General features: G+C 37.8%; 1 protein-coding gene across 1 annotated transcript in view; it reads left to right on the top strand.

Annotated features, from left to right (window-relative positions):
* Window positions 1-27,427, top strand: part of TMEM135 (transmembrane protein 135) — a 195,682-nt gene that overhangs the window by 125,566 nt on the left and 42,689 nt on the right. The window contains exon 6 of the mRNA XM_076328343.1: window positions 3,522-3,568. Within this exon, the coding sequence (XP_076184458.1) occupies window positions 3,522-3,568 (47 nt within the window). The remainder of the gene's footprint in view (window positions 1-3,521; window positions 3,569-27,427) is intronic.

Below are 27,427 nucleotides of genomic sequence, written 5' to 3'. Positions count from 1 at the left end.
ATTTTTTCTCTGTGATGTCTTACCTCCTCTGCTTCTAAAAGAGTCCGTAATGCTATTCTACAGCGCTTTCCGCAGCCTCGCATTGCTGGTGCCTATTTATTTGTGATCTGCGGAATTTGTTATACTCCTGTGCTGCCTGTGCAGTTGTTTCTTCTCATGGTTTTTTTGTGTATGTGACTTCTCCTGCCAAGTACTTCATACTTGTTTTTATTGAATTTCATCTTGTTGACTTTGGGCAATCCAATCACTTTACGTGAAGACCTGGCCTCTAAAGTATGTTGTGAATTTGTGACATAATCTGTTCCATCATTCAAATCGTTACTGAAGAGGGAAGCAAAACCTCTTTGGGTGACCTCAGTTAAAATACCTTCTCGTTTCATAATGAACTGCTATTAGAGTTTTCTCGTGTAGTGGTCTTGAGCATCTCTGTGCCCACTTACTTAATTAACATATGCAACTGCCACAAAGGTGCATCAAAGTTCAGACAAATTACACTTGCTCCTTTCCTTAAAACATCTGTTAAAGAAGAAAATTAAAATAGTTTTAATTTACTTGTTTATTGTGTTGATTGTTTCTTACCGTCTTGTTATTTAGATGTTTATAAACTGGCTGTTTCAAATAATTTATTCTAGTATAGTTGTGGATATTAGAAGTGGCCTGGTTGACCATCTAATATTCCCTGAACTTCTCATTTGCAAAAATTGGTACCAGTTTCCCATTTTCCACCTGGCCAAGGTCTTCCACATCTTAATTTTTTTTCAAAGAATATTTTTAAGTTCTGGAAGACATCTGATAACTATAAGGGTTGATTAAGCAAGTTCTTTAAGTACTTTAAGTTGCTCGGATTTTGCCAAATAGAATACAGATTATAGACAAATTGGTGATAGGGGGATGGTGAGGTGGACTGAAAACTGGCAGGCTCGAAGGGTTGTGATCAGCAGCACAAAGTCCAGCAGGAGGCCAGTCACTGGTGGTGTACCCCAGGGGTCCATACTGGGGTCAGTAGCATCTTCACTAATGACCTGGATGAGTGGACAGGAGGCTGCACCCTCAGCAGGCTTGCAGATGATACAAAACTGTGAGGAGTTGTTGCTGCACCAGGTAGTTGTGCTGCCATCCTGAGGAACATCAACAGACCGCAGAAATGGGCCGACAGGAACCTCATGAGGTCCAACAAAGGGAAGTGCCCAGTCTTGCCCCTGGGGAGGAATAACCCCAGGCAGCAGTGTATGCTGGGGGCATCTGGAAAGCTTTGCAGAAAAGAAACTGGGAGTCCTTGTGGACACCAAGCTGAACATAAGCCAGCAAGAAGCCCTTCCAGCAAAGGAGGCCACCAGCCTCTTGGGCTGCATTAGAAGAAGCATTGCCAGCAGGTCGAGGGAGGTGATCCTTCCCCTCTGCTCAGCCCTGGTGAGACAAATCTGAAGTGCTGTGTCCAGTGCTGGGCTTCCCAGTATAAGAGAGGCATACACATACTGGAGTGAAGGGCCACAAAGATGATTAAGGGCTTGGAGCATCTCTCGTACAAGGAGAGGCTGAGAGAGCTGGGATGGTTTAGCTTGGAGAAGAGAGAGCTCGGAGGGAATCTTAGTGATGTACACATGTATACTTGTTAGGTTGTTATGAAGCTCATCTAAGGAAAGAAAAAAGGGATAGAAAAAGAGACTATTTAATGGAGTGTTTTTAATATGCAAAGGCATACTTCCCCCCCCCCCCCCCCCCGAAAACTGTTTTTTTTTGCCATTTCTCACTTATTTCTCAATATCATTGCTCGGGCTGTCAAGGCTTCTGGTCCCTTCTGTCTCCCAGAAATGGCATCCAAAGAATTGATGATTGTTGTTTGAATGATTAAATACGGTTTGAACTTCGGAGGGTTAGGGCAGATCTTTTTAAGTAGAACTTGGGTTTAAATGTAAGTCTGCTTGTGCTGCTAGTTTGAACTGAAATATATAATTGTCCTCACTTTATCCTAATGATTTCATATAAAACCGTTTCAGATGTTCACATTTTTGATGCAGAATAATAAAATATGATAGTACTGGTGAAGGAAAAGGAAAAAAAAATGGGTAGTTTACACAGTAAACATTATAATGTCTTGTGTGACCTAATTTTAAGTCACACACCAGAGGACTTAGAAAAGGGAAGTAGTCTCATTGTAAGATTTTTTTCCTCTGAAAGTCATTGTAAACTTTTCCTATTCAAATTTTTATCACGCTTTCTGATCTATATCAACACGCAGCAGCCTACTGTTCTGCGTGTTTATAACCTTCAAATATGCACTGCTGCCAGCATTTCAATTTCTTTTCACTTAAGCTATCTGTATCCTATCATGATCAAAACTTCTTGTACCCTTGAAAATAAGTGCAAGTGTTTTCTAAAACACTTGCAATTTTTCTGTAAGGTTTTTGCCTCTGAATGATGGTATGAATATGGGCCAGTGTATCTAGAACAAGATAGTATTTTCTTGCTCTCCCGCTGTATCTGGCAAAGACGGCATGGAATAAGGCAGGTTATGAATTTAAAGCATGGTGTAGTTGTTCCTGAAACAGCTATATGTACAAGCAGTTCTACAGTCAAGGTACAACGGCTTGTTGGTATCTCAAGAAGGATGCCTTCATCCTTTCTCCCCTTCTCTGCTCCTGGCACGGAGATCCCCCTCCATCCTTTTTGCCTGTGCCTCCTCTGGTGCCTTTACACCCTTCCAGTGATCTCCTTATCTCACCAAATTGGCATAAAACTCTGCAAAGTTTTGGTTTACTTTTTTTCCTCCTTGAGGTTGTTTTCTTCAGCATTTTTGGGTCACTGTGCAGGTGGTAAGGAGGAGGTAAGAGCACTGAGCTGGGAGCAGAGGGGATGGGAGGAAGAAATAGGTCGTTCCCCTTGCTGTGCTGGAGAGCTGCTAAGTTTGCTCACTGACTCTTTTATAATCTAGAGCAAGACTGGATTATTCCAAGTGAGTTCAACACGAAGATAAACTATTAGAAAGGATACTCTTATTTGGGAATAAATTATCTACTCTCAAACTCGCTCGAAAGTGGTTAAGCAGAAGCAGCTGTCTGTACAGACGTCTTAAACGTCCTGCCTTTTAAACTGAAACTAGCAATATATTTGAATAAATCACAAAAGCAAAGACAGTCAAAAGATAATGTTTAAATTTCCATTCTACTGCTTTATTGTTTTCATTCTATTGTTTTATTTTTTTCCCTATTCTATTGTTTTATTATGATTTTATTATTTATTATTTTATTCCAGGCTATTTTAAGTGGCATCATTTGCTGTGTGTCTTGTCCCACTCCCCTGGTTTGGATTTCATATTGTTTTTAACTTCTACAGGAATGGCTCAAAGTCCACTAGAAACAAGAGAATCCTTTTTGGTGGATTCAGACAAGCTTTCATTCTGGCCCATCAAGCGTATAAATAAAGTGTAACTTTTATAGTAACAGTTGTAAAATCTTCATGATCCAGAACATGCAGTAGTAGTGTGATGTTTTATGTAATAACACTCTTTCTCCTTCTTGTAGGTCCTTTTGTTCTGCATCACAGCTGCTCTGTTCATGTTCTTTTTCAGGTATGTTGCTAGTATATCTATTTATGTTTGTAAAGATTATTTTAAACAGCATTTCTAAGAGCTTACTTGATTTTTGGTATTAATCTGAAAACTTGTATTTTCTCAACTCAAGCTTTCTGAATTAAGTAGAGTGCTTCCACGGCATTTAAAAACCCGGTGCTGTGAACATAGTTGAGCTAAAAAGGGAAATGCTGAGTGAAATGCTTTAAATCTTCTGGAGATTATACTGATTACTTAAGGAGCCTCCTCTCATCTCATAATTAAGACCCTGGAGATCTAACATTACATAGCATGAAAATGGCTGAAACACTGCTTTTCCTATGTGTTCTTAAATAGCTTATGGCAGGGAAGATAACATTTTTTTCTTCTGGTGAAAATAGAGGAGAACAGGAAAATGAGATTTTACAGTCTTAAATAATATCAAATATTTGACATGCGTGCAGGTGTAACTACCGTCTTTTAATTTTAGAGTAAACCAGTTTCACATATGTTTTCACAAGTTATCAGTTGTATTCCTTTTTTAAAACATAAAGTAGTGGGGTCAGATGAGACACTCAATAACTTTTTTCTCTCTTGGTTTGCAAGATATGTGTAATAAGTAATCTACCTTGTCATTGTTTCCCTTTTAAATACCAGACCTCTCAAATTTTCTTTATTATATCTCAGGCTGGAAAGTTGCTTGCTAAAGAAACCTTTGACTACAACCCTTTGACTTAGAATTTTCTGTGGCATGTAGCCATCCATGGTTCTTCAAGCCGTATGATCCCCTGGTAATTGCAAAACTCTGGAAGCTGCAGCTTGTTTTTTCGTAATTCCATTACTTACGAATTACTTATGGATATTGGCCAAGAACAGTCTGTGGATAGGGGAGAGCTGTTAATTTAAAGGATTCGAAGAAGAATTCCTCCTTTCATCTACCACCCATTAAGACCCGTGCTTTGGCAGTCTTCTCCTTGCTTTATTTTCTTCTACTTCCCAGAGTCATATGGCCTAAGAGCCTCAGAGAATTTGACTTGTAAGGTTGAAGTTAGACACCTGTCTGTGTGAATGCCAATTAAACCAACTCAAAACACTAAAATGCTGGTCAAAGCTGTAAATGTTGTATGATGTTGGAGGAAGCTAGTTGTCTCCTGTCTATGTCTTTGGTAATGAACCAGTGTTTTAGAGACAACATGGAAGTTAAATGAGAACTGACCAGAGCCCAGAGGTATTTGGCGAATTCCTTCCTGACCTGACACAGCAACGCTGACAGTTGAATGGGCTCCAAACCACTTTCTCTTCTAAAATTAGTCCCTCCATGCCAGAGTTGATGGATATCCTGTTGAGCAATCATCAACAACATTTAATTCCTTTGTCTCTGGTGGTGTAACAGAGGAATTAAAATACAGGACCAGGAGGTTATAGGTCCATTAGTTTAACTCTCAGAGAAAAAAAAAAAAATTGTTTGTAAACACAAACTAAAACAGTAAATCAAAGTAGATTTATAAAAAAATAATTAGCACAGACCAATTTATTTTCTTTTTTCTTTCTGAGTGAAATCAGTTTTGTGTTTAGAACTTCTTTACAGTGATTCATGTGGTACTTTTCTAAAGTAACCAGTTATAGATGGTCTGTGTGAAAATACCTTTGGGGAAGCACAGAACCCCCAGGATAATATGTGGACAGAGTTGTTGTCAGAGGTTGACTGTCAGACAGAGGACGTGTTGACAAGCACCTACTCAGGTCCTCCATTGTTTAATATTTGTATATTTAAATAATGACAAAGATAACAGCGGAAATGGTGATTACGTGTGTAGGTAAAATGGCTGGCTGGGAACTGCAGTTACTTTGCAGAACAGACTTGGAATTCAGATAGGTGCAAACTGGAGATACGATCTGAAAAACTATAAAGCTGCTCAGTAATGACAAGGTTGAGGTAATACATTTACAGATAAGGAGCTGTGGAGAATCAAGTGGAGAATCAAATGGTTTGGGAGCAGTTCACTGAAAAAAGACCCAACAGCAGTTGTCACACTCTGCCAGCTGAGTGTAAGTCAACAATGTCACATTCCTGTAACAAGGGAAACGCTGTTACGGGATGTATAGGGCTTGTGAGGTACATAAAGTTGTCTTTTTGTTGTACTTAAAGCTTAAGAATGCACTTCTGAGTGCATTTTTGTGTCCTTTTTGATTATTACACACCAAGAAGAATACGGAAGAGGCAGAGAAACCTCAGAGTTTCTCCTCCAGTGATCTAGAGTTTGGAAAACATGGTTTATTTAAAAGGATGGATTGTGGTTGTTTAATTTTAAAACAATAAATAAGGGATGGAATAACTGTCTTCACGTACGTACAAGACTGCTGAAAAGAGGAAGAGAATAAATAGTCTGTTCTCGCTGGCTGTGATAGAAAGGATAAGAGATAACAGAGCAAGACATTTCTCCTTACAATAATAAATTGCAGCACGGATGAATTCACTTAGATAGTGGGGAAGGAAATCTTAAGAAAGAAGTGGTGAAAGGACTCTCTGGCAAGGGTACAGATTGTCTATCCTTTCAGATTTGTAGGAGCAGATTTTGGATAATACAGGTATTGCCACTTAGGGAAAGGAATATTTGACTTCCTCAGTCTCTTCCACTTCTTGATGCACATCAATGGCTGTCATATTGTGAAATATTTGATGTAATAAGCTGTCAAAGACAGTGGCCAGTAAAGTCTTTGGAGGAGGATAACCTTGCTGTCCTTTGTTGAATGCAACTTGAAAGGTATACCTGGAAAAAAATTCCAAATTACAGCTCTGTGCTGTAGAAATCACCATGTCTGGTAGAACATATGGAGTGGGGACAGGAGGGCAGTCAAAGGCAGGGAACACGTCAGTGGTCCAGGCGGGCAGGGGCATCTCTGAAAATTAGTAGAGGGAGAAACGTGACTCTTCTACCACACTGAATTAAAGTGTTCTTCTACAATATCTAGTCATGGAAATATAATAGGATAGGAACGACTACTCAGGGAGAAGACAGACGGCAGAGAGGTCACTCGATCAGTCATCAAAGTTTTTGTCCAGTTTGTCTGGACTGGGACTGTGAGTTGGTCGTTGTCTTACCCCATATGTGAATTCATCATTGATTCCCTTTGGTAAGATTTCGGATGGCTGTCGGAGGAATCCTCTATGGATCTATCCAGAGCCCTGGGGGAGGCAATCTTCCCGTCTCCATTGTTAGCTAAAATAGAAAAGAATTGGGAGAGTCGTTAAACTGCATTTCCTCTGTTTAATGACCCAAAATCACTTCAGCCTTTTCCTAATCATAAATGGCTCAAACTGACAAAATCATGTTAGAATTACAGTACTTTTAGAAAAGTCTCAGAAAAACACCTTATTCAAAGTCAGATCTGCTTGGCTTGTAGAGTATTTTCCCATTGACTATAAAATGCTGTTCATTGCTAACAAGCATTTATTGATACTCTCTTTCAAAGATGTCTTTTTGTCCTCCCCGCCCCACCAAAATGTCCTAAAAGGTGCTGAGAGCAGTAGCACTTTTGGTCACCAAGATCATATGTAATCCCTTTCATCATTAAAGATAAAATCCTAATATCTAAATGGTGTAATCTGAAGCTCAAAACCTTTCTAAAAAGAGACTTAATGTCAGTATACCTCTATGCTACCAAAATATGACTGGTGCTTGAGAGTCAAATGACACAAGGAATAAAAGCAAAGTAGTCTTTATTTTCTGAGTTCTTATAAATTGCCTTATGTGAGGCTATTGTTAAGTTTTCTGAACTTAAAAGTGATTAGTGTCCCCAGTCAGTTGCTCTGGTTGGCACTAGCATTCCTAGCAGCTCCAGGGTTAGCTGAATTTAGCCACTATTTTTGTTCCATGTAGTTTTGGGCTGGATCACTTTCCTTGCACAGCTCATACCGTGCTGCACAGTAGCTGGCATCGGCGCTATGAGCCCGTGGTGGTAAGTGATTGGGATAAGCGTGGAAAGCAGAGATGCTCTTCAGCATTCACATGGACTTTTGTCATTTTAAAGTGACTGCATACCAGCATGGCTTAAGGTGATCTTTGCTGAACCTAGGAGATGAAAAGTTATTTGAGTTGGAAAGTTCAGAACTGTTTTCTTTGTGGAAGAATTAAGATATATTCTATACATCACACAACTTTCAGGATATCTTTCAGGTTGCCATGTTAATAACAGCCTGTTAAGTTGAGCTTGCTTAGTGTTGCTTCTGGTAGGCAAGCGCTCTGGTTGATAGTTACCCACTAAAAGAGAACAAAATCGATATGACACATAACTGTAACATGATCAAACCTCTCCCTTGATGTGGGTATTCTTCTACCCACACCGTTACGAAATACTTCTATAACAGATGTATGAATCTTGGTCTATGGAAGTATAGGCAAGTTCTTCTCAATTTATTTGAATATTTCCTTTTCTAGTATAATGAATTTTCTCAGTATCTCATTATAATGTCTATCTTGAATTATTTTCAAAACAAATTCTGTAATGGTCCTTTGGCCAGGCAGTTATAATTTGCTGATGCTTCTCTCTGACTGCCAACCCTTACACGTCTGATTTCTGCCTCCAAAGCAGCAGAAAGGCTCAAAAGCCTGTGTAATGGATCTGGGGAGTTTATTATTAAAAAAATAGAAGTATTCAGATAATCTTCCTATCATTTGGTATAGAAAAGGTTTCTCCAATTTTAAAATGAATGCCCTTTACTCTGTTGGAAAGCTTTGTCCTCACATTGTGTTGACTTGCTAACCCTGATCCTCCTGGCCTATCCCTACGGCAGATGTTTTACACTAGTTGAAAACTTCACCAAGCAGCCTTGATATTTATCACTCGAGTTTCCCCAGAATTCTGTTGGACTGTTCAAACGTTATTGCATCTACTACAGGACAACAAGAAAAAGAAGGTGCTAAATCTGAAGAGTTAAGAAATGAGGTTACAGAACTGAAATCATAGAAGAAAAACCAGGAATAATTACTCCAGAGTAGATAAAGTGAGAAGGGAGTCGGAATGAAGGGTAAATTCAGAAGAGCACTATAGAAAAGAAGAGGAAAGGAGTGACTGAAGAGGGAAAAAATAAGATCATGTCAGCAGATGGGAGAAAAATAAGAGAATATACTAGGAAAAAAGCAGCTGAAATGCAGATGATAGGTTTACAAGCGACAAAGTTATATTTACAGGCAGAGGAAGCATATTTTAGTGTAGTATTTTTTCTTTCTTCTCTTCCATCCTCCTTTTCTGGTACTTTTCTCCTACCTTATACCTCCGTTTTTTTCTCAAAATGCTTCTGCTCAACTCCACTGGAAGTGATGAAATTATGCATCACTCATTTGTGGATAACTGTAGTATACAGCAACTTGTATAGTGCCATCTGTCATACGTGTATTTAATGCACACATATAGTTAACCACAGTTGAAACAGGATTCTTTCCCCTTCCACCCTTTTTTTTTCCTCAAAAACTTACATACAGAAGTGTGTCTGGGGAGAGGAACATTCCCAAATCTTCAGGAATTCATTTTCCGGTGACATTGAGCTCCATGGGAACTTAATACTCATAGCTTACTCAAAAAGAAGTCATTTGTGATGTCATATGATGTCATGTATGATTTGTTTAAAAATGCACCATTTTTTAAAGTGTCTTGGAACAAAAGCACACTTCTCTTTAATGCTTCTATTTAAAAAAAAAAAAATACAGTTTGCATGGAATTAAGGTTATGGGTGGAAAGGTTTTGGTTATACCATGATTTCGTGTCATCTTATTTCAGTTTGAATAATTCATGGTACTGGCTGTCCAGAACACCGTCTTAGAATAATTGAATAGAATAAAACGAACAAGCAGGAGGAATCCTATAATGTGTAAAATAAATATTTGTAAAATACAATTGAATTAATGTTATTGTAGTAGCAGTTTTATTTGGAATATGACACTTTTTAGAAGGTTGAGGCAATGGCTGTACTTCTATACATATTTGAAGAAATCCGCATAATACAGAACTTGCAATCTCTGTGCAATAAATGAACACCTACATATAAATCCTATCCACACAAACTTAGAAAATCCAGCAATTTGGGTGAAGATGTGTTGGCAGACTACAGCACTGGTTGCTATAGCAGTTAATCCTTAGACTATATACTACCGGTTTATAATAGGCATATGTTAATTCATCTGCTCTGAACCCTAGAAAGGAAAGCTCCACGTATGAGCTGAAACTAGCTATTATGGGAAGTTGGATGTTTCTCATGATTGATTGATCATAAGTTGAGGATAAAGTCTGCCTTCCATAGAGATAAATGTTAAAATGTTATTTTCTGAAACAATAATTTCAGGCAATCAGGAGTTATTGCTGTGATTTCACAAAGTAGAACATGGTATTTTTCATAACGCAGGGTTTGCATAGCTCACAACAGAAAGCTCCTGATCTCTTCATGTCGTTTATATATTATCTATTGATTGAAAATGGATAATGAAAAACATAGTGAAAAGAACATCTAAGAAGTGCAGATGCACTGTCATATACTGCCATTAAGACGGAGTATTGAAACTTGTGTAAAGTCACTGAAAACCTTTAAGAAAGGTCCTTTTGTTTGCTCTATCTCATTAATGAAATTCTAGCCTCCCAAATTACAGCTATTTACTCTTCTTTCCCCGTGAAACACACATCCTGTAATTTATTCAGTATTTTCGACATGATATTTCGAAGTGCCTTTATTTTCTTTTAAAGATGTGCGGTACCAGTGCCTTATCAGTCTCTCATTTAATCACCTAAGCTCCCTTTTGTACAGAAGCAACTACTTGAAAGATATTTTTGCCTTTTAATTCTGCTGTCTTTTTTTACTGTAGGATAAGCAAGCTTAGTAGTCGGAGTTGCTATTATAAGGGTTTAGTATTAAATAATCTTCCCCTTTCTTACAAAGGTTATTTTTAAGTCTTTCACATTTGCTGTAGAATTCCAGGAGTACATTAAAAGTCCTCTGCTATTGAATTATTAGGTAATAAATCAGAAGAAAAAAGCAGATGAGAATTTTTGTCTGTGTTTATGTGTGTTTTTTACTGTCCTTACATAAACATCTCAAAGTTAGTCATTCAAAGCATTGTTTTGGTAACTGTCATGCAACTTGATTTCTTAGGTATTTTGGATGACCTGGTGAGTAGATGAAAACATTCAGTCTCCTAAGAAATGCTATAAATATCAGTTTGTTTTATTTAGTGTGAGCAAAAGTAAAACACGGTATTGCAGGAAGGGGTTGTGGATGAGAAGATAACCTTATATGTTAACTCTGACACTTCCCTGGCAGAGCACTGGCTTTAGAGTTGCATAGGCTTAGTTCAAATGCAAATATGGGTAGAAAGGTGAGATGATCTATCTTCTGTTTATATACCAATAGAATGAAAGGTGGAAAAAGTATTTTTACTTTTTTATTTTAATGAAGCACATTTTTTTTCTCTCTCTCATACTCTTTTACCAGACTTCCACTGCATTTCACTTTTTCTTTTTTGTCCCTTAAAACTTGCAATGCCATGTAGTATTGTTCTGGTTTTGGTTTGAAGGGAAGTTGCTGCCAAGTTTTGCAGAGCTCTGGTCCTAGCCCTCTGCTGCATTCACAGGAGAGGGAGACTGGTCTCCCCAGGCTAACGTTGTGTATCCACCTCTATCTCAAAAACGATATAGTAGAGTTAAAGATATGTTTTAAGCATGTTTTTTAAGTGGAAGAATTTGAGATTTAGATTTTCATACAGGTAAGAAGAATATCTAGACTTACAGGTATTGCAAAGAAAACGTATATTAGGGCGCAACATTGCGGTGTACTAAAGACACACGGTGGGTGTCTTTAGTCGATTCGGGAACCTCTCCTGACGATGTTCTTGCACCTTCCTTCAGTCGTCTGCGGTGGCTGCTGTAAGAAATCCGTGAGCAAATCCCACTTTTTCTATTTCTGTGTTCTTACATTTGCAAGTACAAATCACTATTTCTCACCTGTTCATTTGGGTAGTGCTGGAGGAATGGGACAATAATGGTATTCATAAAATTAAAAGAAATCAGTTCTGATTTCCAGTCTAGCATTAAAGAGAACCTTACAACAATTAGATCTTTAGCATGCCTGTGGTGCCTGTTGTAAATAGGTTTTCAAGATTCATCTTCAATTTTAGGTACCTGTCTGATATATTTAGGTTAGGAAATATGAGGAGAAAGATGGGCAAATCAAGAAGGCAGTTCTCATCTTGTGTGGGCTTAATTTATGTTGCAGAGCTGCCTCTCTCTAGCTGATGATATAGGTCATTGTTACCAAACTTACTTGCATAAATCTAGGTGGAATAAATCTAGGCTAGTGTCTTTCCTTAAAGTTACTTAGAAACGATATTAAAATAATTCTGAGAGGTAGTAAGTGTTAAGAATTCATTAAATGCTGAGAGGTCATGGAAGATGATCTTTCTAACTTATTCTGCATACATGGCTTGTATTATACTTCTATTTCATGAACCCATTTTTTAGCTTTAATGTGAAAAAAAAAATAGCCTGTATTCTGCTAATAAGAGCAAAAAAGGAAGGGGGCATATATATATAAAAGTATATATATATATAAAAATATATATTTAAGTATTGATTTTTCTGGGTTATCACCAAAGTCTTTGGATGCGAATGACAGGAAAAAAACATCATAGAATTAATTCTTTCCTACATGGAAAAGTTATGTCAAATATTTGAAAGCCTCCTTCTGAATTCTAAATAAAATTACTTCAATTTGTAGAGTAATATAAGGTACAAAACTACAGTGAACTTTGTAATTTCTTTAGATCCTTGTCAAGAGTAAAAAGAGAAACCATTTATGCTTCTGATGCATCCTAGAGATGCATCGCACGAATTGGGAAGGCAATTTAAATTTGCTGTTGTTTTATTTTTACCTTTCAAAAAATACACAACCCTGTTATCATTGACTTGTTACTGAATTCCACATGCATTTTTGCTAATATTCACCTGATGTCTGTCATATTTTTTGCAAATTTGGGAATAGCATTTGAAGTATTCCTTTAAATTAGGCATCTGTCAAATAATGTTCAGTTTAATAAGGTTTTTTCCTGGTGCCGTATAAATTTTCTTGAGAAAGTATGTGATAACAATATAGTAAGTTTAGGGATTAGAATGTAACATTAATATTCATGTTTACCTTCTGAATATGTATGTTTGTGATACTGAAACGTTACTAGAGCATACTTTTTTTAGTCTTAAGATACCAGGAGTTGTTGGACTACTTTCCTGAAAATATCCTAAGAGAACACTTTCGACATTTTGATGATGATTGTTAATCGCTCGATGCCTGTTGTATTTAGTGGTTAAACATTGGAACAGGCTGCCCAGGGAAGTGGTGGAGTCCCCATCCCTGGAGGTATTTAAAAGACGTGTAGATGAGGCGCTTAGGGACATGGTTTAGTGGGCATGGTGGTGTTGGGTCGACGGTTGGACTCGATGATCTTAGAGGTCTTTTCCAACCTCAATGATTCTATGATTCTATGATTTACAGTTTCTTCTGAGGAAATGCATGCCAGATCAGTTTATATTTCTTGCACTCATTATTTTACTGTCAGCCATGGTATGGCTGTCATGCCAAGCCAAGCAACGTCAAGAAGTCCATGCCGATCTCCAGATAGAGGTTACAGAGTGCACATCTGTTTGCATCGTAGGGAACAAAACCAAACCAAACCCGAGAGTCTATATTGTGAGTTGTAGTTGTTCAAAGGGATAAGCATAAATATCTTTACAATATCTCAAACGCTCCTTTTGATAGTAAGTTTTAGGAGGAGAGAAGCATCTCTTAGAAATCAGAGCAGCTGTTACCTGGTGGCATCCTGGTGCAGAGCCATGCCGGTGCCCAGTGCTGGTCTCTGCCTCCCCCCATCCCAGCTGGCAGCTCCACAGTCTCTCCTGAAGAGTGGGCGAGAGGATAGGAAAGGTGAGATAGAGTCTACAACAGCAGCAGAGTTATTATCAGTGGAGACAGATGATTTGTGTCGCTTTCCCTGTGTTGCGGTCAGTTGTTGGCAGTGGCGGTGGGAGCTGAGGGGAGGGAAGGGGCTGGGGAGGAGGCTCTGGCTGGGTGCTGCGTGTGGCGGGGAAAGGGATGCTCCTCTTGAGTGCCTTTCAAAACGTTTTCTTCTTTGAATCCCTCTCACTCCTTTGACTCTGTAAACACTTGAGGATGTCTGATGGGCTATGCCGAGTGCCAAAACTGGCTGCTTCCCCTTTACCTGCTCTCGTTATCAGATATGCTGCTTCACCAGAGAAGAAAAGAGAAATGTCAGGAGGGGAGACAGGATGGTATCCGCGGTGAAGGAGTAAGAGGCCAAGCAGGACAGGGTTTCCACCAGCCATGAACCAGCTGTAGCTAAAGGAGCGGGAGAACATGCGTGGTTGCATTATTAGAGCTGTAGTGCAGCTTTGTTTCTTTGGTTTTACTAAAGGTCTTTAGAGAGAGTACTTATTTGAAAGCATATTGGATCATCCAAGTACCTACTTTACAAGTCACCGGGTCATTTTTCCCCGTTTTTTTTTCCTTTCCCTTGATCTAATAGCGAAACATTATATGTCCTTGCAGCACTCTGTGCCTTTGACTCTCTTTTACCTAAACCTTTATTATGCTCAGATGATACCCCAGAATAAAGGTGATTGTTGTCCTTTTGGCTTTTATTTAAAAAGATGGATACTGCCTCAAATCCCTTGACCCACCTTTCTTGTTAAAGGAGGTTTTCCAGTCCCATTCATACTATTTTTCACTTTGTCTTTCAAGTTGAAAAGGTGATAGTGGGTTGAACTAAGTAGGCGTGTATTTTATTGCTGTATTATACTTTTGTCTTCAAACTGGCTCTGTTCTTGAAGGTATAAGCTATGGTTAGATTAGATCCAAATCAGGAATATTAACTGTGTGGGCTGAAGTCGGGCTGTTTTTTTATTTTCCGTGGTTAAATCACGCTGCTCCTGATCCTCCAATATGCAGAAAGGCTGCAGAGTAGGCTTTCTCGGCTGTCAGTGAGTGAAGAAAATGCTGTTCTGTCTAATTCCTGTCTCCCCTGGCTTTTTCTGTGGTTGCAACTTTTCATATTGAGATATGCTGATACCTCTGTTCCTTAGTAATACACGTGTCAAAAGTCAAGAGGATACGCTTAAAGTGGGTGACTTCTCTTTTGTTGGGCTTCACTGCTTTTAAGCAGGAACAAAAACACTTTTACACTAAACTCAGGTGGCTTGCTTCGTCGTTTCCCGTGGATTAAGTAGAGCAAATGATTTTACGACTATATGGGAAGAAAGGAATATATTTCGATAAAAGTATCATATGTTTTCCATTGCCACTTTGCATGGTACACCTGCCAATTTGCATGCTATAAAACAACTGAAAAGGGGATTTTAGTGCTGTGTATACACTTAAAAATGTAACTAAGTAGTCTATAGAAATAATTAGTTTCTTTAGGAGTTAAAATGGAAGACCAGTTATTGCAAATAGTTCATTGCTTTTGCGAAATCAGTAAGTTTACTCTTTTATAGAAAATACTAACTTTTGAATAGAATGTGAATAGATTAAATTTACTTATACGTGTTTGGTCACTTTTAGACATATGGTACATAGGCTCCTGGAATTTATTTAAACCTGTTCTTTCCAACAGTAAATCTTGTCCTCGTTTTAACAGATTGCTTTACATGCAGTTGGATCCAGTTGCACAGCCTCCTCAAGAGAGGAAATGCATTGCCTACAGACAAGTGGAACAAGAATTATGGCTATACAATAAGGAGTATTTTTCCACCATTATCACTTTTCAGTGGAGATTCTTTTCCAGATACGTAACAGTGACTCAGTGAACCAGGAAGGTGTTTACCTGCAAGGTGATCTGGTGGTAATGGGAGAAGCTTTTGAGGGCTAAAATTTCAGGCGTCTCTGTCCAGAGCCATCCCCAAAGGAAGAAAAAGAGGGTCTCCTCCCCTTCTTTAGGTTTCATCTGTCGATCACAAAGGGCTTTTGTCCTGCTAGCATATTGATGTGTCTGGGCTTTGGCTGTTTGTCATCTTCCTGTCATCCTTAAACGCAAAATAAAAGAAGGGAGATAGCTTCTGGTTCTCAGGCTGTGAGAATAAACTGCTTGTGACTGCTGGGGACCCCCGTGTCCCAGCTGCCCTGGAACGCCTTCTGCGGGGATGCGATCACTGGCGATGCTGTATGTCACCTGTGTGGCTCCCAGCTCCCGAGGCAGTGGCCAGAACAAGGCTGATATTACAAGTCAGATGATGAGAAAGCAATTGAGCTTCACAGATTCAATTTCTCTCTTTGATCCTGGCATTAAAGTGTCAAGGTCTGTGAGTGGAAGCATAGTGCAGACAAGATTTCCGGCTGCTTTAATCCTGGTGCTAAAAAGATCCATTCACAGGGTGTAGGGATTAGATTTTATTTTTGCAGGATTTCAAAGCTGTTAGATATATTTTGCCTATGTTTATGACCAAACATTATAGAAAGTTAGTTTTTTCCTTCCTTATTTAAAATTATTTTTTTGTAAGATTTTTCTTGTGTGTATGCTATATAGTAAAGATTTGGCAGCTAATTGACTTCCCCTTTCACATATATTTGAGGCACTTTACATTTTACAGATGGAGTACTAAGGGAGAAGATTTAAGTAGCCTGCAGAAGGTCAGATACAAAATTTGTGGTAGCGATGCCTTTGAGCCATAGAGTTCCAGTCCAGTTCTTAAATCACAAGGCTCTCTCTCCTGCATTCTTGTTACAGGACATAATTTAACTTTAAAAAATGGGACATGGTACAGAATTGCTGTCAGAGAATTAAGGTAGGAAGCAGCATATAAGCAGCTGTATTGTTATACAGATAGAGTTTTAAGCCAAATAAATACTAACTCAGTAGATGTATGCTTCATTTCCTTTTTCAGCAGAATCCAATACTTTTATTTTGGCTTTCTGAGGGAGTGAGAACATGAATTTCAGTTTCCTAATATTCTCTTTTCTTTTTAACCAATTTCAAAAGAGAAGGGGAGAAGAAAAATAAAAGGAGCTGAACAACAAACAGACCATGCAACTGTAAAAGTTTCTTTTTTACTTTTTGTCATTACCTTAAGCAGTGTTTTCCTGGGGAACTTTACATGTACATTAGGATTTGAGAAATGTACTTTTGTAAAATGGTGAAAGTGAAGTTGATTTAATGCTTTTGTACTCTTACTTCTCTTGTTTTCTTTACTCTCCCTGCTCCTTGGCTTAATTTCTTTTTCCCAACTGTTTCCTGTCAGTTCTTCCTGTTTTTGCTGCTGCTCTTACTAAAAATAGTTATCTAGTTTTGCTGATCTGATCTTATTTAATTTAGAAAAACAAAATCCTCCTGATATTAAAGAAAGAAAGAAGAGATCCCTTTAAGCAGCAGTTACGAAACTTTTAAGAGCAATCTGTTTATTTACAAAATGCATCTAGGAAAGGAGAGTCACACCAAGAATTAAATCATAATTCTTAGAGGATGGATTAGATTTCGGAAATCCCTGCTTGTCATTTGAATGTTACCTGTGTTTATTTGATTGCTACAATCCTTTGTGGAGAAACTGAGCTGCAGTTCTTGCAGACACCATCACCGTCATGAAATACAAGTCCTAAACTGGTAACTCACACTCATCACATGTTTCTGATTTGATAGCAGTCAGGGCAGAAAATCTCCATTTCATGAAAAGCAGAAGGCAATTACATTACATTAGAATCTACATGTTTTGGTATGTGTTTTTAAAATAAATAGTCTTTCTGTTTATGTAAGGGTTGCACACAATTAAATATTTTACATGTAACTACTGCGCAACTTGAATATATATTTGTAGTCTAAAGATGACAGTCCCAAATATGGCTTTTAACATATGACATTTATATTTCATTTTAGAAACAGGCATATTTTTAACTACAGGCATTGGAAATACTTGGAATTCTGTTCCTGTGAGCTAGTTGCTGACTAGAATAGGAAAATAAGAGCTACTTTGTGGTTAGATGCTTGTGGTCTTTCTTTTGGCTTTTGGCCCTAAGATAAAAAAAGGGAAAACACACTAATGGATAATGGTATCAATCAGTGTATCCTGGACATAATTTGAAGCCTGTCAAATGTCTGCTACTTCATAACATTGAATTACATCATTCTTCTTCATTCTACTTTCTGCTTATACATTATTTGGTTAGAGGAATATAAATTATGTCATAGATGATTTTCACAGACATGCTTCAGTTCATAAAGTCCCAATTTCACAGAAAAAGAAACTGCTGTGTAGAACCAGCTGCTTCTGTGAAACTGAGACTTTATGGGCCATTTCAAATATTCTGAAGAATGAGACATTCTTTATTCTCTTTCATATGCTTGATATACTGACTAGAAGCCATACTGCAAAAGGTTTCTAGTCATATATTTTTAGCCTAAATAATCCTTGCCCCAAAGTAATTAATGTAACAGCAAACTGAAATTCAGAATCTGAGTCTGCTCTTACTAACGTTAATATCAAACCATGGGTCTAATCATCAGGTGAAACTATGGTTCAGAAATTCAATGGCAAATTGTCAATGGATTTTTAAGAAACTTAAATTTCACTTATGGTGTGAATAAGAGAATTGTATAAGTAAATAGTAAGTGAGGAAAAAACCTGAAGAAACGTTGTTTAAACAGTCATATTCATAGTTCAGATTTTGCTCTAAAGGGTAAGAATTAATGCATTTTAGGTTAATATTTATATTTTTTTAAAGTAGGAAGAATACCTTAGGTATTTGAAATGGTAATTATCTGCTATGTCAGGATACTGTGAGATTTTTTTTTCTATATAATTTTTTTCTATTTTTTCTATTTTTTTCTATATAAATGTGAATGAAAGCATATTTAATTTTTTTCAGCGAAACATTAGTGTTTGGCCCAGGATCATGCAAATGCCAAAAATTCTGGGATGGTTCCTCAAATAAATTCTTTGAAGTCACTTAGAAGAAACAAGGAGTTGAATAACAGTGTGCATAGTTATTGGTCAAGAATGAATTGTGTCAAGTCAATCTGGCTTCCTTCTGTGAAGATAAGAGGCTTTGTTGATTCAGAAGTAATAGTGGATATCATATATCTTCAGTAAGTCTTTAGACAGACTCTCATGTGACATTCTCATACGCAAGGCCTTAAAGTACGCTGTAGAAAAAAACTCCTACTTAAAGCTGGTTGAAAAACCCGACTACTGAGTTTACTATCAGAATGGAAGTATTGTTCCAGGGATAATTGGTTTCATCCACAGATTTAATATCAACTGTAAGTCATCATCCTGATCATTAATAAAGTTGTTGAATAATTAGACCCAACCAGTCTTATCTTCCAAGATGTCTGGTTTTATCCACAGATTTAATAAGTATGTCATTCAAAACAGTTTGGCAAATTGGAGAAATATTCCCAAAATACGAGATGCAATTTGGTAATGACAGATGAAAGGTTCTGCACTTTGAAAGAAAGAATTGACTGTGCAGATGGAGAATTTGGAACGTCTTCCTCGGTCAAAGCTCTCCGTAGCAGGGCCTAGGAGTTAGATTGCAACCTGAACATGAGTCAAAGTTTCGGGGTGTGGAAAAAAACAATTGTAATTGGGTATATAAATAAGAGTACAGCATGCAAGGTACGTGATGTTACCATTGTCCTCTCCTTAGTGTTGGTGATGTCAGCTGGAGTAACAAAACTCGGTCTATACATGTGCAGGTTATGCAGAGCCTGGAGTAGAGTGAGAATGGTCAAACGTTTATAGACCGTATTCTTTGAGGAACTTGAAATGACTTGAAATGTTTTGTTTAGTCTAGAAAAAGTCTAAACTGATAATAGCCTTCTGATGTATGCAATGCTTCTCTCATGAGGAAACAAATGATGAATTTTCTCTTGGGTGAAAAGTAAAAGACATAATACACTAAAATTGAAACAGGTTGGAAAGAATTATATTGGAGAAACTTTCCTAATATTAAGAGTTGCTAAACAGTGGGACAGTTTGTCCAGGGCTACGGAGATTCCATCATTCCATCATCTGTCATGGAAGACCAGGTTAGACACAAATGGTAGAGCTGCAGTCCTTGTTTTTGATGGAGAATAGACTATATGAGATTTCTTCTGTTCCTACCTTCTGTAATTTTATGTGATTATTCTGTATAACTTGTGATATAACTGGAATTGTAATTATGATTCTCTCTCTGAGGTTGCATGTTGATTCTGAGGGGTACTCAGTAGGCAAGCATTTCTAAATGGAGGCTAACTGCGTAGTGTCATTTATTCATTTCCCATTTTAGAATTTCTTTTCTATCTCTGTTGCTGCATGAAGAACTAAATAAATAGCTAACTGCTTATAACACTTGAGGAAAAACTAAATTAATAAAATGCTTGAAACCAGAATGTAGAAATAATTGGAAAAACTGCTTCCTGGAATTCTCTCTCAAGTTTTTTCTTTAAAATTTTAAGAATAGGTGATAAAACAAGGCAAAAAAGTGATCTGATTTGTTCCTGTCCCTTTGAAAAGTTAAATTTTAGACCCAGCTAAAAGAAATAGCAAAGAATCAGTATTATGTTTTCTGCATTTGTCACCTTCCAAAGCTGACTTAATGAAATTGGAATTTAACTCATCCTCTGTTGCCACTCTGTAATACAGACTGACGGGTTACTGATAGTTTCTTGCTGATACATGTCTTCCCACAGCTACAAACAAAGGGTAAGCCTTATGTTGAAAGCTAAACTTTGAAAGCTTAACATGTTTGGAGCATTATTTGTGGCTTCTGATGAGAGTGTGAAAGTTTTCACTGTACTGTATGTGCTGTGATTTGGTGACGAGGCAGTGTCAGCTTGAGTGAAATCAGCACAACCTCCCCAAACAGTACTAATGTAATTAGTAGTATTATCAGAAATACTAAAAACCAAAGGCTGACATCCTACTGTAAAGCCATTGACTTCTCTAGACCGTTAGCAGATTTGTTTAGCGTGTATTACTAGAGTTCCTTTTAATAGCTGATGAACATAAAGAGAAAATGCAGGAATAAATTATTCAGGTTTCTTACCCAATATACATGCTTTTCCCTTTGAGTGTATAAGAAACACTTGCTCACATTACATGTATGGTAAGCGAAAGTTGAAGATGTGACCATTTACAGTGGGTTTACTGTGTGCATATATGCTATTGGTTGTCTTTGGGAAGCATATAGTGAGTTAACCAGAAGTTATTATTGTGACTTGCCAAAGCAGCCTGGTGGTTTTTTGCTGCACTTTCACTCCCAATCTCTCAGCACATTCTTATTTCAGACACATTTGATTCATAGACAGCTAATGTTAATTTAAAAATATAAAATACTAATTTAAAAAATCACATTAAAATCATATATTATGCATAATCCCATGGATTTCCCTCTTCTTAAAGTGCACTTGCAATCAAATAGCATAGCAGTGATTAATAAAAGTATGCTGAACATGCCACCTGGTACTCAGAATTACAGATAACACTGGGACTGATATGCACATTTGCACACACATGCACCCGTTGAAAAGCAGTTATCTAGGTTTCAATGAAAGGCATTACAAAAAATGCAGCATTTCTCAGGAAGGAAAAAATGAATATAGAATTAATTTTTTTGAGCATTCTAAATGCAGTCTCATTAAGTAATGTACTCGAAGGTGAAAACGTCTGATCTTTGAGATCCCTTTCGATTCAAATTTTGAAAAAGTCATTGTCATTGGATCTACAAATTAAGGATTTAATTTGTACTACTGTATTAATTTAATATAAAGTAAACAAGACTTTGGAAAACAGCCAAAGCTGTGATGTTATGTTTTGGGTTCCAGGAACAATTTGGTTGTCCATCTTCCCTTTAATTGTATTAAAAATGTGCATTTCTATTATTTGCCCTCTAGTTGGTACCTCTCTTCTCCTCCTCCTGAAAAACAGCTTTAGCTCAAACTAGTCTTTGAGTTTGAGCAAAAATATTTTTGTATATAAATACCATATTGTGCATATATTTACAGAAGCCCTCTATTACTTGAAATAACTTAAGATTCCATATTAGAAAGGATATGGTGCTTTAAAGGTTCATAGCATCAAGATGAGATTTGCAAATACGTAAGTTCGAGGTCTTGCTTTTCCCCAGTCTTTTCTGCTGTCTTTTGTACATTACTCCTAAAGAAGTCATCTTCTTGAGGGAGGGGCTTTTCTTGTCAGGAAACTGGAAAAGTTTAAACCTCAGTCCTGCCCAAATTATCCTAACCTTCCCATTAGATCAGTCCTGGAGGTTTCCTTTCCACAAATGAGATGGTCTGCTAGACTTGTGCTTTTTCTGTCATTTTATTCTATTTGCAAAAGCAGGAAATTAAGAAAAAAAACCCAGCCTTTTTCAGCATTTCAGAAGCTACTTCATAACATACGGATAAAGTTGGTTCAGGTCTAAAGCGCTTTAAGGTGTATACAGTGAAGGATAATTTTTCACTTGCGCAAGTACTCTTTGTCATACCGTGTACCGTTAGACTGCTAGTAAACCTCGGCACGGTATTTGGACATACCTCTTACTCTACCACCGTGTAGAGTGAGCTTTTGGAGAATGACTCTTTTTGGTAGCCATCTGCTTGATAAATACCTTTTTTTTTTTTTTTTTTTTTTTTTTTTTCACTTAACTGGAAAAGATTACCTGGCATATGTGGCATTCATCTCGGCAACCCGATGCCTTCCCTGTTCTGCTTGGCATCCCTTCTCCTGTGCTTTGCTTTTTTTTGTCTTATGTCAGTTGTAATTTGGTGCAGATATCTTGTTTTGCTTCTTATCACAGCAGGTAGAAGATAGATGGAGCTTATCTGCATTTTTACATTGACAAAGGTTTTCCAGAAATCTCTTCTTCACCTAAGAGTTGTCAAGTACTGTTATTTTAAAATGTGCACTCAAATGTCCTTTTTTAAATAGCAATTTCCATGTGTTTTATTGCACGCTGTAGAAGGATTGCAGCGTAAAATATAAAGACAGATAAAAGAAAAGAAAGTTTTTAATAAATTGCATTATTGGTACTTCAGAAGGCACTGCCACTTAAGGTTCATCTAAGGTTTTTAAGAATTAATAGTAAATTTTGAATACCGGGTGTTGTAGCTCTACAATGACGTTTCCTGACTTTTTAATAACTTTTTACTTCTGATATTGATTATGCTAACAACAACAAAAAAAGGACAGGGGAGGAAACATAAGAACTATTTTAAGTCCTTGTGCTAAAGTAGTTTTGCTGTAATTTGTTGGAATAATAGATAAACACTTTTTTAGAATTATTGTTTCTATGACTTATTTTAAGTGGAATATTACCTGAATTATTTTACCTGCTGTATTAAAAGTAACACTTGGTAATTAGGTTTTTAATCTAATATAATCTGAAATGTTTTCTGATATGTATATGTAACAAACATACAGAAATTGCTTAGCTTTCACTATCAAGTAAGAGCTGATAGTTGATGGCGAACGTGCTGGTGTCCCCCAGCTTGAGCAAGACTTGGTAATGCAAAATATTCGGTGTTTAGTTTACGTAATTGTATAATGAATATTTCTTAAGTAACATCCTATAAAAGCTCAGGCGTTCTCAGATATATGCGGGAAAAAGCCATGTTTGCATATTTTCTATAACCAGATAATTGTCTCCTTTTATACTAATGGCCAGAATTGCTCAAGGTGGTACGTTAGATGTGAAATGGAGCTGTAAGGATCAAATTGAGCCTAAAATTTCATTTGAGGAAAAGCAAAGGGAAGGCAGGGCTGTAAACTCAGTCTTTCCAGAGCCGGGGAGGTGGGAAGCAGAGCTCCTCTGACCCTCAGCCTTGCAGCACCTGCCTGCGAAGGCGAGGTCAGGGACCCACTGAGGGCTGGCGGGAGCCTGGAGCTCCTGGTGCTCTGAAGGCTTTGCAAGTTACAGCTTCAGAAAACTGTCTGTAAAGCTCATTAAGGAGATATTCAGTTAGTCCTGAGCCTGCAAATGCTGACGCCCTCTGCCATATGTGAAGGACATGGGACGGGGGTTTTCTCTTGTGCAGAATAACAGGAAATTTCTTCAGCTCATTATAATTTTTTTTAAAGTTTTTCCTTTGTTTTAAAAAGTGATGTCAGTGAGCTCCTGACAGAGAGAGAGTTATTCGAGCTCTCTGAGCATTGGCTGCTGTAGTTACTTCCATTTGTGTATGAGTTCTTGTTCTCTTTGCGTCTGACCTGCATGAGCTTGGCTGAGGCAGAATTCAGAAAACATGCTCAAGGGCTGACTGTCTTTCTTGCTACATTTATTTTATTCAGCAATTAAATCAAGCTTTTCAGAGGTCAAGGATTTTTAAGAGTAACATTGTCTGATAAAACTAATCTATGAACTATTTATCTCACAAAAAGTTTAAATTAAGACCTAAATTAAGACCTAAGAGATGATTTTTTTTTTCCAAAATTAATTTTGTTTTAAACATGCAAACTTACACAGCGCCAATGTAACTGCACAACTTGAATAAAATTCAGCATTTAAAGACTGAAAATCATCCAGCTAAGCACTGTGCAAACTAAATGCGTGTTCAAATTTTATATAGATTCTTCCAAGGCTATGGACATACATAGAAATTATTGTACTGGAACAGATCAATGATTCATCTAGTCCTGCTGAGAAGTGCTGGTGAAGCATGCCAAAACGTAAATCAAAGACTTGATCAGGATATCAAGGCTGTCACACAATGCTTAACCCAGCTGGAGACCTGGCAACTGAGTACAAATCACGGGTGACTAACCTTCCCCCACCTCCAACTTCCTCCCCCACAGGAGATCTCGTTCCTTCATTGACTTAAAAACTCTCAGTGCTAGAAGGTACTTTCAGAAAAATCTGTAACAGAGCGGTGGCCTGCTGGGTTGTGCTTGGCACAGGGAGGCCCCTGCTTGTGGGCACTTGCTCCATGCTTGCAAAATGGGATTGTGTAGCCAGGAGCGCCCATTAGAGCCAGGTCTGCACCGCATGTCTTCTGTACCTGTCCTGCCCTCCCCAGGAGCAGGGAAGGTAGCTCCTTGTACTCATACTTATGCAAAGTCCTGGAAGAGTAGGAATCTGACGTAAGATGGAAAAATGGTAGATTGTATAGTTGGGGGTAGGGGGAGAACATGTGTCAAACTACTATTTTGTTAAATAAGGTCCTTATGTATTTCAGTTCTGGTAATTAACAAGCAGTTGCCCCATTCCTTGGAGGAAGATGCTTAAGTAGTGACCCCAGAATGGCAGAGTCCTGCACTTGCAGGGTGTAGTGTGTCTTGTGAAGGTGCAAACCAATCCCCATAGATCTGCTGTAGCTACAAGAAATAGGAACAGTCTTCAGATGTGTAGCCAAGTCTGCCTGCAGTGAGGCCCCATAATGTAAACAAGTCTACATATGGTTGGATGTATGGTTGGTCATGAACTTAGGAGATGTGTGGGTGACCCTCTCCTCTTGAAAAACTGTAAGGGATCTTCAGTTTGATGTAGCGCCTATTAAAATGTGACAGGGAGCAGGTTGCTGAGTAGTCCATGGTGTGTGGGTTGTGAATCCTATATTGGGGGATGGAAGAGAAGGAATTTCCCTTTCCCTCCTGGAAGCAATTACGAGAAAACATTGATAACGTACTCAAAATCCTGGCTGTTGTAGGTTGAGGAAATACAGAGGAAGTCGTGTAGAAGTCTTCCTGCTGGGCTACCCTGTCCCTTTCAGGGTTGGGAAATTCTTCAGTATTGAAGAAATGAGTGTTGTCAGTGGTGATGATCTGAGTTTAGGTCACGGCATCCAGAGAGTCATCTGTTAGGCTCGACTGGAGTCCTGCTTGCGACAGCACATTTCCTGCTGTGGTTTCTGTCAGAGGCGTGTTTTGGTGGATATCTAGCGGTACTATTGCTGGATGTGTGTTGCTAGAAATCTCACGTATTAGCAAGTGATGTTCTGGTTCATTTAAATTGAAGTTGTTCGGGTTTCAAAGCTGCCTGAAAACTTTTGGGTGAGATAACCTTTTAATAAATGGTGGTGGAAAGCATGCAGCACAAGTAATATATGTGTTGATGCCAGACTTGCAGAAGAAATCAGGTTTTAGATTAATTCTGTCCCCATTCCTCCGCCAATTTTTTCTTTTCAAACCAGGTGACTATGACAGAGTTTCTTTAAATATAATATTTGGCCAGTGTGTGTCGGGTGGTGTGGTGTTTTAATGCTTTAATATGTATGCTTACTACAAAGTTAAAGCTGACATACTGTGGATTTTGGTCTCAGAAAATTGAGTACTGTATTTAGCACATTTACTGTTGAGATATCTCATATTCACATCAGTAATAGAGGAAAATAAAATATTCTCTTAATACTTACTAATACTTAACAATTGTTTCCTGTGTAAAAATCAGATATAATTGGGAACTAGGAAATACAAAATAAAAATTCAAACTAATCAATACTTTTATGAGATACATAATCAGAGGTGTAGTATGACTTACCAAGATTGGATCCCATTGAATGTTAATTTTATATTACAGTTAAGAATACATGAAGTATTGACTAAGCTTGAAGTGCTGTGAAGATGTTTGAAGCACTATACAGATGTTCATATTATTGAAAATCTGATTTTGTCACAGAAAACACCTTACAGAAGGTAGTAGCTTCATACATTGATTTCTTCAGCAGTTTATGGCAGGACTCAGTTTTACAGCTCTTTTCTGCCTTGCCAGATTTCTCCTGGCTTCAGCAGAGTCCTGGCTAAAAAATGTGATCTACACCTCACACAGAGCTAATTTTACAGAGGGAGAACTGACTTTTTATTTCTTTTCTTAGGGCATGATTAAAATTAGGGGTTTGATCTGTTTTTAAAATTGTATAAAAACAGTGCCTTCCAACTTTTTATCTGCTCATCCAGTTGCAGTAACAGTTTTACTGAAGTGATCCCACTATTTTGAATTGAAGAGACGTGGGTATCAGTGATAGACCCAGCAGTATATGTAGAGGAACAGTGTTGTCAGACACTACCCTGTGATTTTATTGCAAAAGTGGATATAATTCATTAGTTGAGGAAGAGAAATCAGAAAAATATTATTTTGAAGGTGAGCCAATTCATATATTCCTGGACATTAAACAGACCACCCAGATCTGAAGTTGTGTTTTACGTTTCTTAAATCTAAATAGATTCAGCCGAGTCTTGAACTGCCTGCCTGAGTCCAACTGAATGCCACACACTTAGAAAAGGAAAATCTGCCTTTTAATTTCCCTTTCTTCGTGTATCTTCCTTAGTGAAAGGCTTCACAGCGAGTAAGCCTGATGGGTTTCTGGAACAAGGTCACAGCAGAAGATTTGCTTAACAGAAATGTAGTGGTCCTTGCTGAGAATTAAATTTACTTACTCTTGGGATAATTACACTTAATCACTCAAGAAGAAAAAAGGGCATGATCCTGCAATACAGTGTCTTTCCAACCATGTCTCTGTGTTGCCACGGTATGGGCATGGCATCTAACAGAAATTTTACCCCTGAGGATAGGTACCTCTACTAGAGGACAAGACAAAAGAAATGTGTGTGTGTGTGTGTGTGTGTAGAGAGAGATATAGATATGTACGTATGTACGTATCATGGGTGATTGTGATTCATGAAGGAATTTGGCAAAATTCAGTAAAACTCCACACCTTTCTGGCATGCCATGTTGGATGGTAGAGTGGACCACCATGTATTTTCCATTTTAAAAAACATCAACAGGAAAAAAAGGTAGGTTTCTGTCATATTGGGAACCTCCTTTAAAGATGAGGAAAATGTGGATATCCCAAATCTTAACGCTTTACTGTTTCACCTAGATTCCCATTTTATTCTGCACTTATCTGCAAATGGAAAACGTTC

The sequence above is a fragment of the Aptenodytes patagonicus genome, chromosome 1 (genome assembly GCF_965638725.1).
Source record: "Aptenodytes patagonicus chromosome 1, bAptPat1.pri.cur, whole genome shotgun sequence".
Classification (NCBI taxonomy): domain Eukaryota; kingdom Metazoa; phylum Chordata; class Aves; order Sphenisciformes; family Spheniscidae; genus Aptenodytes; species Aptenodytes patagonicus.
This window is presented reverse-complemented; position numbering and strand designations above follow the sequence as displayed.